The 15,008-nt window shown below is 39.6% G+C and overlaps 1 protein-coding gene across 7 annotated transcripts in view; it reads right to left on the bottom strand.

Annotated features, from left to right (window-relative positions):
- LCORL (ligand dependent nuclear receptor corepressor like) overlaps positions 1-15,008 on the bottom strand; it is a 183,332-nt gene that overhangs the window by 57,314 nt on the left and 111,010 nt on the right. For all 7 annotated transcript variants that reach the window (XM_074951619.1, XM_074951618.1, XM_074951620.1 and 4 more), the window contains exon 5: positions 12,645-12,899. In XM_074951619.1, the coding sequence (XP_074807720.1) occupies positions 12,645-12,899 (255 nt within the window). The remainder of the gene's footprint in view (positions 1-12,644; positions 12,900-15,008) is intronic.

Genomic DNA, 15,008 nt, shown 5'->3' with positions numbered 1-15,008 from the left:
CCTTTTTCCAGATCATTTATGAATAGTTTGAACAGAACTGGTCCCAGTACAGAACCCTGACGGACACCACTATTCACCTCTCTCCATTCTGAAAACTGACCATTTATTCCTACCTTTGTTTCTTATCTTTAACCAGTTACCAATCTTTGAGAGGACCTTCCCTCTTATCCCATGACAGCTTACTTTGCTTAAGAGCCTTTGATGAAAGACCTTGTCAAAGGCTTTCTGAAAATCTAAGTACACTATATCCACTGGATCCCCCTTGTCCACATGCTTGTTGACCCCCTCAAAGAATTCTAACATCTCTTGTGAGCTCTCCTAAGCAGGGACTGTTTTTTACATGTCTGTATGGTGACTAGCACAATGTAGCCATGATCCTTAATTGGGGCTCCTAGGCAACATCACAAAACAAAATAATAAAAATGACTAGTAAGAGAGCATTGGACCAAGTCACTGAAAAAGTATCTACCTAGTAAGCCAAAGGATTCTGGCATCTGGAGCAAACCTTAAGATGCTAAGTATGCACTGGCGATGTGCAGAGGTTCATTACCAAGTACAGCAGAAGAGACAGAAATAGAAAGTGGACCCAGGGAATCACTGTGAGACAGGTTTTAAGAGGGCAAGTAGCCCATTCTCTGGAGGAAGAAAGCTCTGTTGAAGAGCTTGGAATACCTAGCCAGATAACATTGTCTTTTAATAGACAATGCAGCAAGACCAGTTCTGTTCCATGTGAAAAAGAACTCCCATGTGGATGACATTCTGAATGGAATAAGGGAGATTCTGACAGAGTTCAGAAGACCTAAGGTTTGGAAAAAGACAAGAGTAAGGGAAACACTTAATTGCATCTTCAAAGAGAATTACCCTGAATTAGACAGTCATCAAGATGCAATCACTGGACTCTCCATGCTTCTGGAGATGGGCTTTGAATAACATGTGGCCAATGACAGGCCAAGGTAGGGGTGTGAAGCAAAGAGCCTAGGACTGGAAACACAGGCTTCTGAAGTACAACGGCTGCACACAGTTGGTAGTTGAGTGGTTGTCAAAGCACAGATTTATATCCTATAAATTTGTGGATAAGAAAGAGTTCCCACGGATGATGGGGATATATGATTAAATGGGTCAACTCAGACTTGAGCCTCAGAGGTGGCAACAGAACAATTTAAGACAAAGGCTAAGATCAGCTGCTTCTGTCCTCCCTCTTGCAAGTTTATTGATTGCTATATAAACAAATAGGTCACCAAGAATAGCTATGAGGACTGAAGCCATTGTCCTATGGCAAGATGATTGTGTAAAAGACATTCTGTCTCTTTAATGGGATACTGAAGAGAGATGAAAAACAATTTTGAACAAGAAAGAGGTGCAGAAATTTATACAGTAACCACTGGTAACAGACTTTACTAAGTGACTGGAGGTGAAAAAGAAGTAGCCCTAATATAGAATGGTCTGGTAAGTCAGAAACAGTCAAAAGGATTTCTTGTATACTGTGGTCCCTGCTTCTGGAAGATGGCCCTCTGGCTTTGTAGAAGTAACATTAATTGTTTTGGTGAAGGAAGGAAGGAAGGAAGGAAGGAAGGAAGGAGTACATGAAAGTAGGACCAGAACAGATAATGAAGACCTGAAAGTTGAAATTAGAAGCTTTGTTTTTCTCTCGTTCCTAAAGCACGGCCATCTGAATTTTAAGCTAGTTCATTGTCTGACCAAGAAGCATCCAAAGATGCCATCTACAGAGTAAGGAAGAACTGCTATTTGGCAGAAAGAGAATTAATGGTAATTTAGGTACAAGTGATCACAACTTGATTACATTTCTAATGTGCAAACAGAACAAAGCCTAAACCAGTGATATATATATTTATTTGATGCTTTAAAAGGGTCAATTTCACAAAGTTGAAAACAATTATGAGCTGAATTAGATGCAAAGAAGAATTTAATCAGAAAAATGTGAATAACTGGGAATTGTTTAAGAATGCTTTACTAGTTGCCCAAAAAAGCCACAATCAGAAGGCCATATTGATTAAACCAACAACTTGGTTTGGATGGGAAGTGAAGGCAATTCTAAAAATTTTTTAAAAAATATTACAAATGGATGAAAGGGGAAGTTAACAGTAAGAAATACAAATCAGAAGCTAGGACTTGTATAAAAATGGTAAGGGAAGAAAAGGGACACAAGGCAAAATCTATGGCCAGCTGGATTAAAGGAGTTTTTAAAGTCAATTAAGAACAAAAAGAATCCTAACAATGGTATTAAGAACATAAGAACAGCCATACTGGGTCAGACCAAAGGTCCATCTAGCACAGTATACTTTCTTCTGACAGTGGCCAATGCCAGGTGCTTTAGAGGGAATGAACAGAACAGGTAATCAAGTGATCCATCCCATGTCACCCATTCCCAGCTTTTGGGGAACAGAGGCTAGGGACACCATCCCTGCCCATCCTGGCTAATAGCAATTGAGAGACCTATCCTCCATGAATTTATGTATTTCTTTTTTTAACCCTTTTATAGTCTTGGCCTTCACAACATCTTTTTGCAAAGAGTTCCACGGGTTGACTGTGCGTTGTGTGAAAAAATACATCCTGTTGTTTTAAACTTGCTGCCTATTAATTTCATTTGGTGACCCCTCTTATCCCATGCCAGCTTGCTTTGCTTAAGAGCCTGTGGCGAGGGACCTTATCAAAGGCTTTCTGAACATTTAAGTACACTATATGTACTGGATCCCCCTGGTCCACATGCTTGTTGACCCCCTCAAAGAATTCTAGTAGATTGGCGAGGCATGATTTCCCTTTACAAAAACAATGTTGACTCTTCCCCAACAAATTTTGTTCATCTATGTGTCTGAAATTTTGTTCTTTACTATATTTTCAACCAGTTTGCCTGGTACTGAAGTTAGGCTTAGCGGCCTGTAACTGCCAGGATCACTTCTGGCGCCCTTTTTAAAAATTGACATCACATTAGCTATCCTCCAGTCATCTGGTAGAGAAGCTGATTTAAACGATAGGGTACAGACTACAGTTAATACTTCTGCAATTTCACATTTGAGTTCCATCAGGACTCTTGGGTGAACACATTCTGGTCCTGGTGACCTATTACTGTTTAGTTTATCAATTTGTTCCAAAACCTCCTCTACTGACACCTCAATCTGGGACAGTTCCTCAGATTTGTCACCTAAAAAGAATGGCTCAGGTTTGGGAATCTCCCTCACATCCTCAACCTTGAAGACCAATACAAATAATTCATTTAGTTTCTCCACAATGGCCTTATTGTCCTTGAATGCTCCTGTAGCATCTTGATCGTCCAGTGTGGCATTGGTTGTTTAGCAGGCTTCCTACTTCTGACGTACTTAAAAAAAATTTTGCTATTACTTTTTGAGTCTTTTGCTAGCTGTTCTTCAAATTCAAATTCTTTTTTGGCCTTCACTTGCCAGAGTTTATGCTCCATTCTATTTTCCTCAATAGAATTTAACTTCCACTTTTTAAAGGATGCCTTTTTGCCTCTAACCGCTTCTTTTACATTGTTGTTTAGCTACGTTGGCACTTTTTTGGTCCTTTATGTTTTTTAATCTGGGGTATACATTTAAGTTGAGTCTCTATTACGGTGTCTTTAAAAAGTTTCCATGCAGCTTGCATGGATTTCACTTTTGGCACTGTACCTTTTGATTTCCGTTTAAACTAACTTCCTCATTTTTGTGTAGCTCCCCTTTCTGAAATTAAATGCTACTGTGGTGGACAAGCTATATTCACCTCTTGGACCAGATCCTGTGCTCCACTTAGGGCTAAGTCAAGAATTGCCTCTCCTCTTCTGGGTTCCAGGATTAGCTGCTCCAAGAAGTAGTCATTTAAGGTGTCAAGAAACTATATCTGTGCATCCCATCTTGAGGAGACATGTACCCAGTCAATATGGGGATAGTTGAAATCCCTCATTATTAATTATTATTATTTTAATTGTATCGCCTCTTTAATTTCCCTGAGCATTTCTCAGTCACTATCAGCATCCTTGGTCAGGTGGTCAGTAGTATATCCCTACTGCTATATTCTTACTATTCAAGCATAGAATTACTATCCATAGAAATTGTATGGTACAGTTTGGTTCATTTTAAGATTTTTATTTCATTTGACTCTAAACTTTCTTTCACATATAGCACCACTCCCCCACCAGCACTAACTGTTCTGTTGTTCTGTACACAAAATATATTTTGTGTATATTTCAATATATTGGTCCACTACTAGATGGAAATGGTAGAATTATCAATAATAATGCAGAAAAAGCAGAAGTGTTTAGTAAATATTTCTCTTCTGTACTTGGGGAAAAAAAGATGATTTAGTCGTATCCTATGATAACACTCTTTCCATTCCACTAGTATCTCAGGAGAATGTTCGACAGCAGCTACTAAAGTTAAACATCTTTAAGTCTGGATAATTTGCAACAAAGTTTCAAAAAGGCTGGCTAAGGAGCTTGCTGAACCAATAATGTTGATTTTCAATAAGCCTTGCAAAACCAGAGAAGTTCAGACAACTGGAAGCAAGCTGATGTTGTGCCACATATTTAAAAAGGGTAAAAAGGATGACTTGGGTAATTATAGCCTGCCAATCTGACATTCATAATGGGCAAGATGATGGAGCAACTGATACAGGACTTGATTAATAAAGAATTAAGGAGGTAATATAATTAATGCCAATCAAAATGGGTTTATGGAAAACAGATCCTGTCAAACTAACCTGTTATTTTCTTCATGAGATTATGAGTTTGGTTGATAAAGGTAATGGTGTCAATGTAACATACTTATACTTCTGTAAGGTGGTTAACTTGGTACAGCATGACATTTTGATTAAAAACTAGAAGGATATAAAATTAACCCAATACACTATAAATGGATTCAAAGCTGTTTAACTGATAGGCCTCAAAATGTAACTGTAAATGGGGAATCATCGAGTGAGTGTGTTTCCAGCAGGGTCCCTCAGGGATTGGTTCTTAGCCCTACACTATTTAACATTTTTAATAATGACCTGGAAAAAATATAAAATCATCACTGATAAAGTTTGTAGATGACACAAAAATTTGGGGGGAGTGGTGAATAACAAAGAGTATAGGTCACCAGTACAAAGCAATATAGACCACTTGGTAAAGTCGGTGGAAGCAAACAGTACATGTGTTAATGTGGCTAAATGTAAACATATACATTAGAGAAAAGAATGTAAGCCATACTTACAGGATGGGGGACTCTATCCTGGGAAGAAGCAACTCAAAAAAATTTGGGCATGATGGCAGATCAGCTGCACATGAGCTCCCAGTGCAATGCTGTAGCCAAAGAGTGCTAATGCAATCCTGGGGTGCATAAACAGGGGAATCTCAAGTAAGAGTAGAGATGTTATTTCACCTAAGTATTTGGCACTAGTGCAACTGCTATTGGAGTACTGTGTCCAGTTCTGGTGTCCACTATTCAAGATGGAAGTTGGTAAACTGAAGATGACTCAGAGAAGAGCCATGAGAATGATTAGAAAACTTGCCTTATAGTGATAGAGAAAAGGAGCTCAATCTATTTAGCTTAACAAAAAGAAACGGTTAAAGAATGATCTGAATACAGTCTATAAGTATCTATATGAGAAATAAATATGTCATAATGGGCTCTTCCATTTCAAAAAGAAAGGTATAAAATGATCCCATGGCTGGAATTTGAAGCTAGACAAAGGTAGAAACGAGGCGCAAATTTTTAAATGAGGGTAATTAAACCACTGGAAAAACTTACCAAATGTTGTGGTGGATTCTCCATCAGTGTCAATTTTAAATCAAGAGTGGACGTTTTCCTAAAAGTTATGCTCTATGAATTATTTTGGGGGAGTTGCATGGCCTGTATTATACAGGAGGTCAGACTAGATGATCACAGTGGTTCCTTCCAGCCTTGGAATCTATGAATTTAAGAACTCTGCAGGCTACAGTTAGCACAGCCAGGGATTTAACCAAAAGGCGGTTTTCATTCAAATACTTTGAAAATATATCAAAGTAGATGGTCTTCATAGGCAGGAGATATAAAGCACAGGATGCCAAAGGTTCAAAGGGCAGCTCCATTAACACAGATGAGCTCCCCATCCAACAGTGGATGAGTCCATCACCAGCATCTTGGCAGATAGACTTATATCTCTATCCTTAACTGAATTCCTTTACAGACTGTATTCTTGGTCTAACTATATACTTTGTTTGTTCAGTACACACAGTAAACAGAGATAACAATGAGCAATATAAAAAGTAAAAAAACGGAGACTGCAGCTCTATTCCTTATACTGTGGACATGCAGAGAAAGGAGCAGATTATGGAGGAAAGTTAGACTATTTACAATTCCCAGTCCACAGGCTTTTTCTTCTCATTGATTTTGTCATCAGTGAACGTTTTTTGCCATTGAACTAGGAGATGCTTGATGCAGTAGGACAATCTCTGCAATCTCAAAGGGATGGATTAATGTCCTGGATGCACCGATATTTCTGGAAAATCTAATAATTTAAGGGAAAAATCAGGATCTTTTATAAGCCAATAAGAGTAATAACTCTCTGTATAGTTTAAATCATGGCTTAATTTAGCTATAGCTAGCACTAATAAATCTCTAATCTTCAAGCAGATCAAGACTATTATGAAACTGACTTCTAGAAATAATGGGTTTGGCAAAATGATATCAGACCAGTGTTTTGGTAATAGTGAACTCAGTGTTGACTTTTGGGAAGAAACTGGATAGAACACAGAGTACTATCTTCTCTTGATGGAATGTAAAGTATTATTATTTTATAACAGTTCTCCAAGTTCAGGCATCATCCTGTCAGAAACAAAAGGCATGAGAAAGGCCACTCTGAAGAACAGGAAGTAGAATACCACCTCTTGGAATGGTTCAAATGTTTTTTTGGTTAAAGAATAGAGTACCAGCTTGAGCATCTATATGAGAAATATCTTAATTTCTGGAGGTTTCAATAACATTCATGTATTTTAAAAATCTCTTGACATGTGAGCAAACTCCAAAGTCTGGAGTTATCTGAATTCAGCATAATACCCAAGGGTGAAGCTACTGAATTAGTGGACACCCAAACACTAGACCATATTGTAAAAGTAAAATCTGCAAAATGCTTAGGATGCTGTAGACTTCATGCATTAGGTTATGATGTTTACCTGAGTGTCTTACATATATTAATGGTGTTAGCCTTTGTCATTGCGAGGTTTAATGCTGCTGGATTTGGAGGAAGCATTAAGTCCAGAGAAAAGGTCATAGCTGAATAAAAATAGCAAACAGCGTCTTCTTACCACATCTGGGAACCAAAGCCTGGGTCACCAGTTTGGTGCCACAGGTAGCACCCTGGCCCTTTCCTGTCAGACCAGTATTTTTCAACAGTCCAGTCCAGTTTAATGGTCAAGAAGCTGAAGGGCATTATGATAAATGAAGTGGGGAGTGAGGGGGGCAGGGGAGTAGCTCCCTTTGATGGACACCCAGCCAGCCAGTTCGCTGTAAAATCGCTCTTGGTAGCTGTTCTCTACTTGCTTTACCTGTAAAGGGTTAAAAAGTCCCTCAGGTAAAGAAAAAAAGAAAGGGGGCTGTGCACTAGCTTCCCACCAATGTTTTCAGCCACCCCAGGACGGACAGAACGTGCGTACCACTCCATTGACACAGGTGATGCTTGCCCAATTGGAGCCCAACCCTACTGGATGGCTCCTCAAGCCAAAACTGCAATAGAAAGGGAGATCAAGGACATGTTACAGATGGGTGTAATCCGCTCCTCTGAGAGTGCATGGGCATCTCCAGTGGTTTTGGTTCCCAAACCAGATGGGGAAATTCACTTTTGTGTGGACTACTGTAAACTAAATACTGGAACTCGCCCAGAAAACTATCCAATGCCACGCACAGATGAGCTATTGGAGAAACTGGGACATGCCCAGTTCATCTCCACCTTAAACTTAACTAAGGGGTACTGGCAAGTGCACTAGATGACCCAGCCAAGGAAAGGTCAGCCTTCATCACCCATGCAGGGCTGTATGAATTTAATGTGCTCCCTTTCGGGCTGCAAAATGGACCCGCCATCTTCCAAAGATTGGAACATAATCTTCTGGCTGGATTTGGGGAATTTGCCGTCGCCTACCTCAACGATGTGGCTCTATTCTCAGATTCATGGGCAGAACACCTGGAATACCTCCAAGTTGTCTTCCAGCACATAAGAGAGGCAGGATTAACCGTTAAGGCCTTGAACATCAGGTGGGTCAAGGTACTATCAACCCCCTACAGGCTAAGATAAATGCTGTCCAAAATTGGCCTGTCCCTAAGTCAAAGAAGCAGGTCTAATCCTTCTTGGGCTTGGCCGGGTATTACTGACCATTTGTACCAAACTACAGTCAAATTGCCACCCCCAATGACAGACCTGACCAGGAAAAAACAACCAAACGCTGTTCAGCGGACTGAGAAACATCAGAAAGCCTTTAACCAGCTTAAGGCGGCCCTTACGTCTGACCCTGTACTGATGGCCCCGGACTTCAACTAACTGTTTATCGTAACCACAGATGCATCCGAGCGTGATGTGGGAGCAGTTTTAATGCCGGAAGGACCAGATCAACAATTCCATCCTGTCGTGTTTCTGAACAAAAAATTTTCTGAGAGGGAAAGCCACTGGTCAGTCTCAGAAAAAGAATGTTGTGCCATTGTGTATGCTCTAGAGAAGCTACGTCCATATATTTGTTCCACCTGCAGACTAACCATGCTGCACTGAAGTGACTTCACACAGTCAAAGTGACTAACAAAAAACTTCTTCAGTGGAGCTTAGCTCTTCAAGACTTTAATTTTAAATTACAACACATTTCAGGAGCCTCTAACAAAGTGGCTGATGCACTCTCCTGGGAAGGTTTCCCAGAATCAGCGGGGTAAAAATGTACCTGCATTCTAAGTCATTGTAGTCCTTGAAATGGAAAAAGTACTGCTTGGTTATTCATATAATTATTAGTAAAATTAGAGGTGCACGTATTTTATTAACTCTGCTTCCTAAACCTCTGGGAAGAAATTCCAGACGGTGTGGACCTGACCTGAACCAGGCTGGCCAGCACCATCTGTGATTTGGGGTGTGTGAGATAAACGAAGTGGAGGGGGTAGCTCCCTTTGATGTACACACAGCCAGCTAGCTGTAAAAATCCTCTTGGTAGCTGTTCTCTACTTGCTGTACCTATAAAAAGAGTTAAAAAGTCCCCACGGTAAAGAAAAAAAAAAAAAGTGGGCACCTGACCAGAAGAGCCAATGGAAAGGCTATAACTTTTTTAAATTGGGAAAGAAAACTTTCCCTTGGTCTGTTGCTCTCTCTGGACTGAAGAGACGGGCAGCAGGAATGCTGCATAAAGTTTTAACCAGATATGAAAACCATCAGATCATATTTAGAACTTTCAACAACCCAAATATGTAAGTAAATTAGGAAGGTTTAGAAAGACGCGATTGGGTTTATTTCTAAGGCTTGTGAAATCCTCTGTGCTAACCCCAGATGCTTTTGTTTGCTTGTAACCTTTAAGCTAACCCACAAGAAAGCTATTTTGGGTGCTTAATTTTTGAAATTGCTCTTCTAAAATCTAGCAAAAGCCTAAGTTCCAGATGTATTTTCTTCCTTTTTGTTTTTAATAAAATTTACCTTTTTTAAGAACAGGATTGGATTTTGGGTGTCCTAAGAGGTTCGTACATGTTGTTTGATTAGCTGGTAGCAACAGCTAATTTCCTTTGTTTTCTTTCTCAGCTCTTCCCCGTGGGGGGGTGGGCAGGTGGGCTTGAGGGTACCCCACAGGCAGGAATTCCCAAGTGCTCCTTCCTGGGTCCAAGGGTTTTTTTTGCATTTGAGTGGTGGCAGCGTTTATCAAGCCAAGGTCAGAGAAAAGCTGAAACCTTGGGAGTTTGATACAAGCTTTGAGTGGCAAGTATTAATTTTTAAAATCCTTACGTGCCCCCACCTTCTGTACTCAAAGCGACAGAGCGGAGATTCCGCCTTGACAGGCATATTCGTCCAGTATTGTGACTCCCCAGACTCTGCTCCTGCATCTCTTCCTTTGACAAAGCAACTGGGGGAGGGCCTTATGATTCTCCTCTGTGACAAACACGGTAATTCCCAGCTCTCCTATGGCTGCATTTATATGAGAAAATTGCACCTGAAGCAACAGTACAATCTATCCTTATTAACCACCCTGCTTCAGGTGTACACAGTGTGCCCATCCTCATATAACAGTTCCTGCAAGTGTTGCAGGGCCTATAGATTGTTGCATCTATCCCACAATTCCTGGCACAGTTCCCTGGAGCAAGTGCATAACATATTACAGGCAGAACTGGTAGCAATACCAAAAGTAAAAATCGCCTAACACTTTCCATTAGTTGCTTTCATTTAACTTTGCTAAACTTCAACCATTTGGGCTGAATTTTCCATGCTGGATGGCTAAATGTTCTTAGAATATTTCACCAAAAAGTATAAGGTGTTTCTCAGAGCAAGGCTGGAAAGAATTGTGTTGTTTTGCCCATCTTGAAAAATTCTTACAAACATTTCACTAAGACACTAGCATCTCCATGCTTTAGAGCAGGGATGTGAAACTGGAGGGTATGGTGTAAGGTGGTGCTGCCCTGGTATCAGGAATATGCCTTTTGCTGCTCTCATGAAAAAAACTGCCCAAATCATAAATCTAAAAAAAAACAAAAAAACAAAAAAACCCCCCCACAACCCTGCAGTTCACACATACTCACTTGAGACTGTTTGGCAGAAACAGTCAATGAAGATTCTGTCTGTACTGGGCTTGCACCAGGGCTGCAGGTGGTGAGCAGGATTTTCCCTGCAATTGCTCTGCCCAGCCATCAGGGGCCACCAGGGTGTTTGGCACAGGAAATGAGAGGAGGGAGTCTATCTCCTGTGCTATCAATGCTTCTGGTTGCTGGTGCCCAGGAGAAATGAACAATGCATTTTGAATGGAACACAGAGGGTGAGAGCAGAGCATAGGTAGTGAGGGGAGTGGCATCCATGTGGAAAAAATAGTATCATGATGATTCTATAATTAAAGACTGTATATTAATGCATATGCACAAGGGGACCCTAATCTCAGAGTTGCAAATGCCATAGCAGAATCACCAACCTTTCCCTCAGAACTGCTGCTGGACCAAATTCAGGCCTGGAGACCCAAGGGAACTATTCTGACTAGTGCCACCTCTTTGGGCAGTGGTGCTATATTCACCCTCTTCATATCTCCATCCCTCCCATCTCTCAACAAAATACTGAGTTTTTACTGAGAGCTTCGGCCTAAAACAGCACCTCTTATTATACTGTACTAGAAGGAAAGCAGTACCTTGAGTCAGTCAGCGGCAAAAAGGATATCCCAGATCTCTTCCTACACTGTTTCTATAAAGGTAACCTAACAAGTCTATAAAAACAAACTGCGAGACTGAGATACAATTTAATAAGTAAGTTATATCAGCATCCCCCCACCCCCAATAATAAAAATACCAACAGAGAAAGGTTGTAAGTACAGATGCAAGTAAAAATGGAAGAGATATCGTAAATTAGGCAGGAAAAAATGAAAAAAGCCAGACGAAAGGCTGGGATTGATACAACAGTTAATTGTATATCTATATCATGATGGTCTCCAGTCATAAAACTTCAGTTGTCTCTGATATTTCCTTAATGTTCCACAACCAGCTCGAACATAATGAGCCAAATATCCAAAAAGAACTTATTACCAATCCTAACATCTTGTCTATCTCCTGCCTCCTTCAATCTATTCAAAATCCCATCGCCTGTCGTCACTATGCCATCATTCCACCCGATTCCCTTTATTAGCGTCTTTAAAAAACAAACCACACAACACTCCACCCCCACCCCACAAAACACAAATTCAAGCTCCTTGTCCTTACTTTCAATGTTCTGCAATATCTCATCCCTACATATACAGAATCTCCATTTAAAACTTCCTCATACACGTCTACTAAATTTCTATCCTTACTTTTCCCTTCATCTTTTCCTGTTCGGACTTTGTGCCTCCTTTCATACTGCCCTCTGTGCTTGGAACACCATCTACTTATCCACCAGTATCTTCTTTCCCTCCCTTTCATGCTTCTAAATCCCATTTCTTCAATAAAGTCATCATACACTGGTTTCCTCGCTTTCTTAGCGACCAAACAGGTGTAATATATACTTCTCTCCTGTTAATGGTGCAAAAAGTAAATGAGGGAAGCAAGCAGTAGATCACACTTCAGCAGGTTTATGCTGGTGGTTTAAGAGTTTTACTGTTCCAAAGGTTGCTGAATCACCACAAGTCACTGAGTGCATGGATCCAGGAGTGGGGATATTTAGCTTTTAGGGAAACATGGCACACAAACAAAAATGTTTTTTTGACAGAATTTTTTCAAAGTTTTCCCATGAGATTTCTGCAGCTGTTTAGAGAACCATTTGTTAATGCTGAAAAAATACAGAAAAATCAATCATGCAATAACTGATTTTTTTGTACATGGATTTTAATAATCTACAATATAATTTACTTTAATGTATTGAATGCTACTTTGGATAGACAAACATTTTAAAATAGTGATTATTTTAAATTGTTCAGATTTGGACAATAAGACAATTCTACATGAAAACAATTTCAAAACAGCAGGATATTAAAGAAACAGACACAAAAGATTTACCTTGCTGAGTTTTCTGTTCTTGAGTTCTATTCACAGTGAGGTCTAGAGGGCTATCCTGTTCTTCCTGAAAGGAGTTTTCCGTTTGGTTCATTTGGATATTTTTACATATCAGACTTGGTTCAAATGATGAACCATTTCTATTCTCTTGAATTTTGCTACTTTTTGAAATGTATTCAATTGCAAACTGACGGATCATCTTTTTCATTAATTCCTGAGCAACTAGGGGAATGTTAGGATCACAGTTCTGAGGAAGATCTGGGGGGGGAAAAGAACACATGGAACACATGCATTAATATAAATAAACAATTTTCTTTGATTATCTTTCTTTTAATAAATACTTAAGAAATTTAATCATTTTGGCCCAGATTTTGAATCCCTTTCTACCTTACTCCATCTGTAATTCTATGGAAATCAGTGAGATTACCTGGGAAGTAAGGTACTACTTAATGTAAGTAAGGGTGCCAGAATCCAGCCCTTTGATTTTTAAAATATACTGAGCTGAAATCTGTCTTGTAGACTTCTAGGTCTGTGTTTTCAGGTGTGAAAGGTGTTTAAACGAAAACAGTGCAAGTGAATTAAATAAAGCTATAAGTTACAGTGTAGTCCAAAAATGTTACTTTAAGAATGAACTTTTACTATAGCAAACAAAATATTATTTATTTTAAAAATGCAGTTTTACAGACAATCCTTAGTATTGATTGTTTTTCTGAGAACGTCAGAATATTCCAAAGATTAAGTTTGACAAAGAGCTGTTCCACTTACACATTAAGTTAATTTTCATTGTCCACATTGTTAATTCAGGATTGCAGAGACAAGTTGGTAAGAAGTCATTAGAAATGTCCCATACAAATTGTAGTTCTGTAATAAACTAACGTTGGATTTCTCAAACTTTTTCCATGTTCTAATAGAGAAACTATTGTCTTAGGGAACAATTTCCTTTCCCATTTTCAATTATGGGGCCATATCGCCTTTAATTTGTGTTCACATAACATCCCTATGGCAAACACAGCAATTGCTTAATTTTTCCAACACAGAAAAGTAGTATTAGAAGTGTAACATATTTTAGCCATCTTTTAATGCAGTTTACCAGCTGGAAAAAGGAAAAGAGACAGCATCATGTGACTAGCCAGGTCTCGTCAGATCACTCGCAACTTTGCCATAGACCATAGTTTGAGAAACACCAAAATAACGTAAAATCCCACCTTCTGCTGTAATATAAAAGGTCTGCCAAATCAACAAAGCAAAAAAAAAAAAAAATTAGCACTGAATAAGAATAGTTAGAAAGATTATTGAAATAGATCTTTACTCCCTTATAGTTTCTACTCTTGCTGACATAAGATGAGTTTTCAATGCAATACATGGGATTTATTCTCAGATACAAAAATCATCCAATGGAGTTGAATGGCTAAATCTCCATATCCCATTCAACAATGAATCCTTACATGTCTGAATCACATTTTATTTTGACAAAAAAGATGGTTTCTATAGTTAACCTTAGTTTCATTATATGTTTTAATTGTGCTTTAAAAATACTCCAGCAATATTGCTGTACAGCAGCCCAAATGTCATGGCAAAGAGTGTGGGGAACCTTATAAAGCAGGATTACTTATCTTGTAATTCTGCTTCTCTGAAGATACAATTTTGGCAGAATTCTCACTTGCGCTTTTTAGCACAAGACAGGCACCACTCCCCAAGCTCTAAGACTTTTGGTCTCTAAGGGCAGCAGTAGTTGGCTAGGGCGTCATACTCCTCTCTTCCACCCTCCTCCCCTTCCAACAACAGAAGTGGCACACAAGACCCAGGAATCTAACCACTGCCCTTTTTTGAGCTCACAGGTACTGAGCGTGCCAGAGAACTTTCATCGGCTTTGTCAAGACCATAACACTATCCTATGACACCATGAACTTTTTGATGGGGATTTCAATAGCGTCAAGCCTCTCAAAAATTTACAATAAGGGATGCAGAGAAACTGGTTTACCCTTCAACTAGGGTCTTGAGAAGCTGAAACGTCTGCCAAATGAACCTGGATGCAGTTACTGTGGTGTTTAAATTATTCTCAGGCAGACGATTAAGCAGGTTTAATTAGTGGGGACTGAGGAATTTAAAGGGCTCAAACCCACGTGGGCCTACTACATCACTGAACTTTTACCTCTTACAAATTTTAAGTCCTCTAACAAATGGTTTCAAAGAGACCAGTCTGACACAGTACTCCTACTCGGAGACAGTATGCTGATGAAGCTCTACTAAAAACCATCAGTGAGGGCTGTCAAGTTGGGATGGAGTATGGCATCCTGGTTCAGAGTAATCACCCATGGCGACCAGAAATGTTGGTGGGGCTACGCCTACTATTCCCACACCTTCAGG

Source organism: Natator depressus, chromosome 4 (assembly GCF_965152275.1).
Source record: "Natator depressus isolate rNatDep1 chromosome 4, rNatDep2.hap1, whole genome shotgun sequence".
NCBI classification, from domain to species: domain Eukaryota; kingdom Metazoa; phylum Chordata; order Testudines; family Cheloniidae; genus Natator; species Natator depressus.
This window is presented reverse-complemented; position numbering and strand designations above follow the sequence as displayed.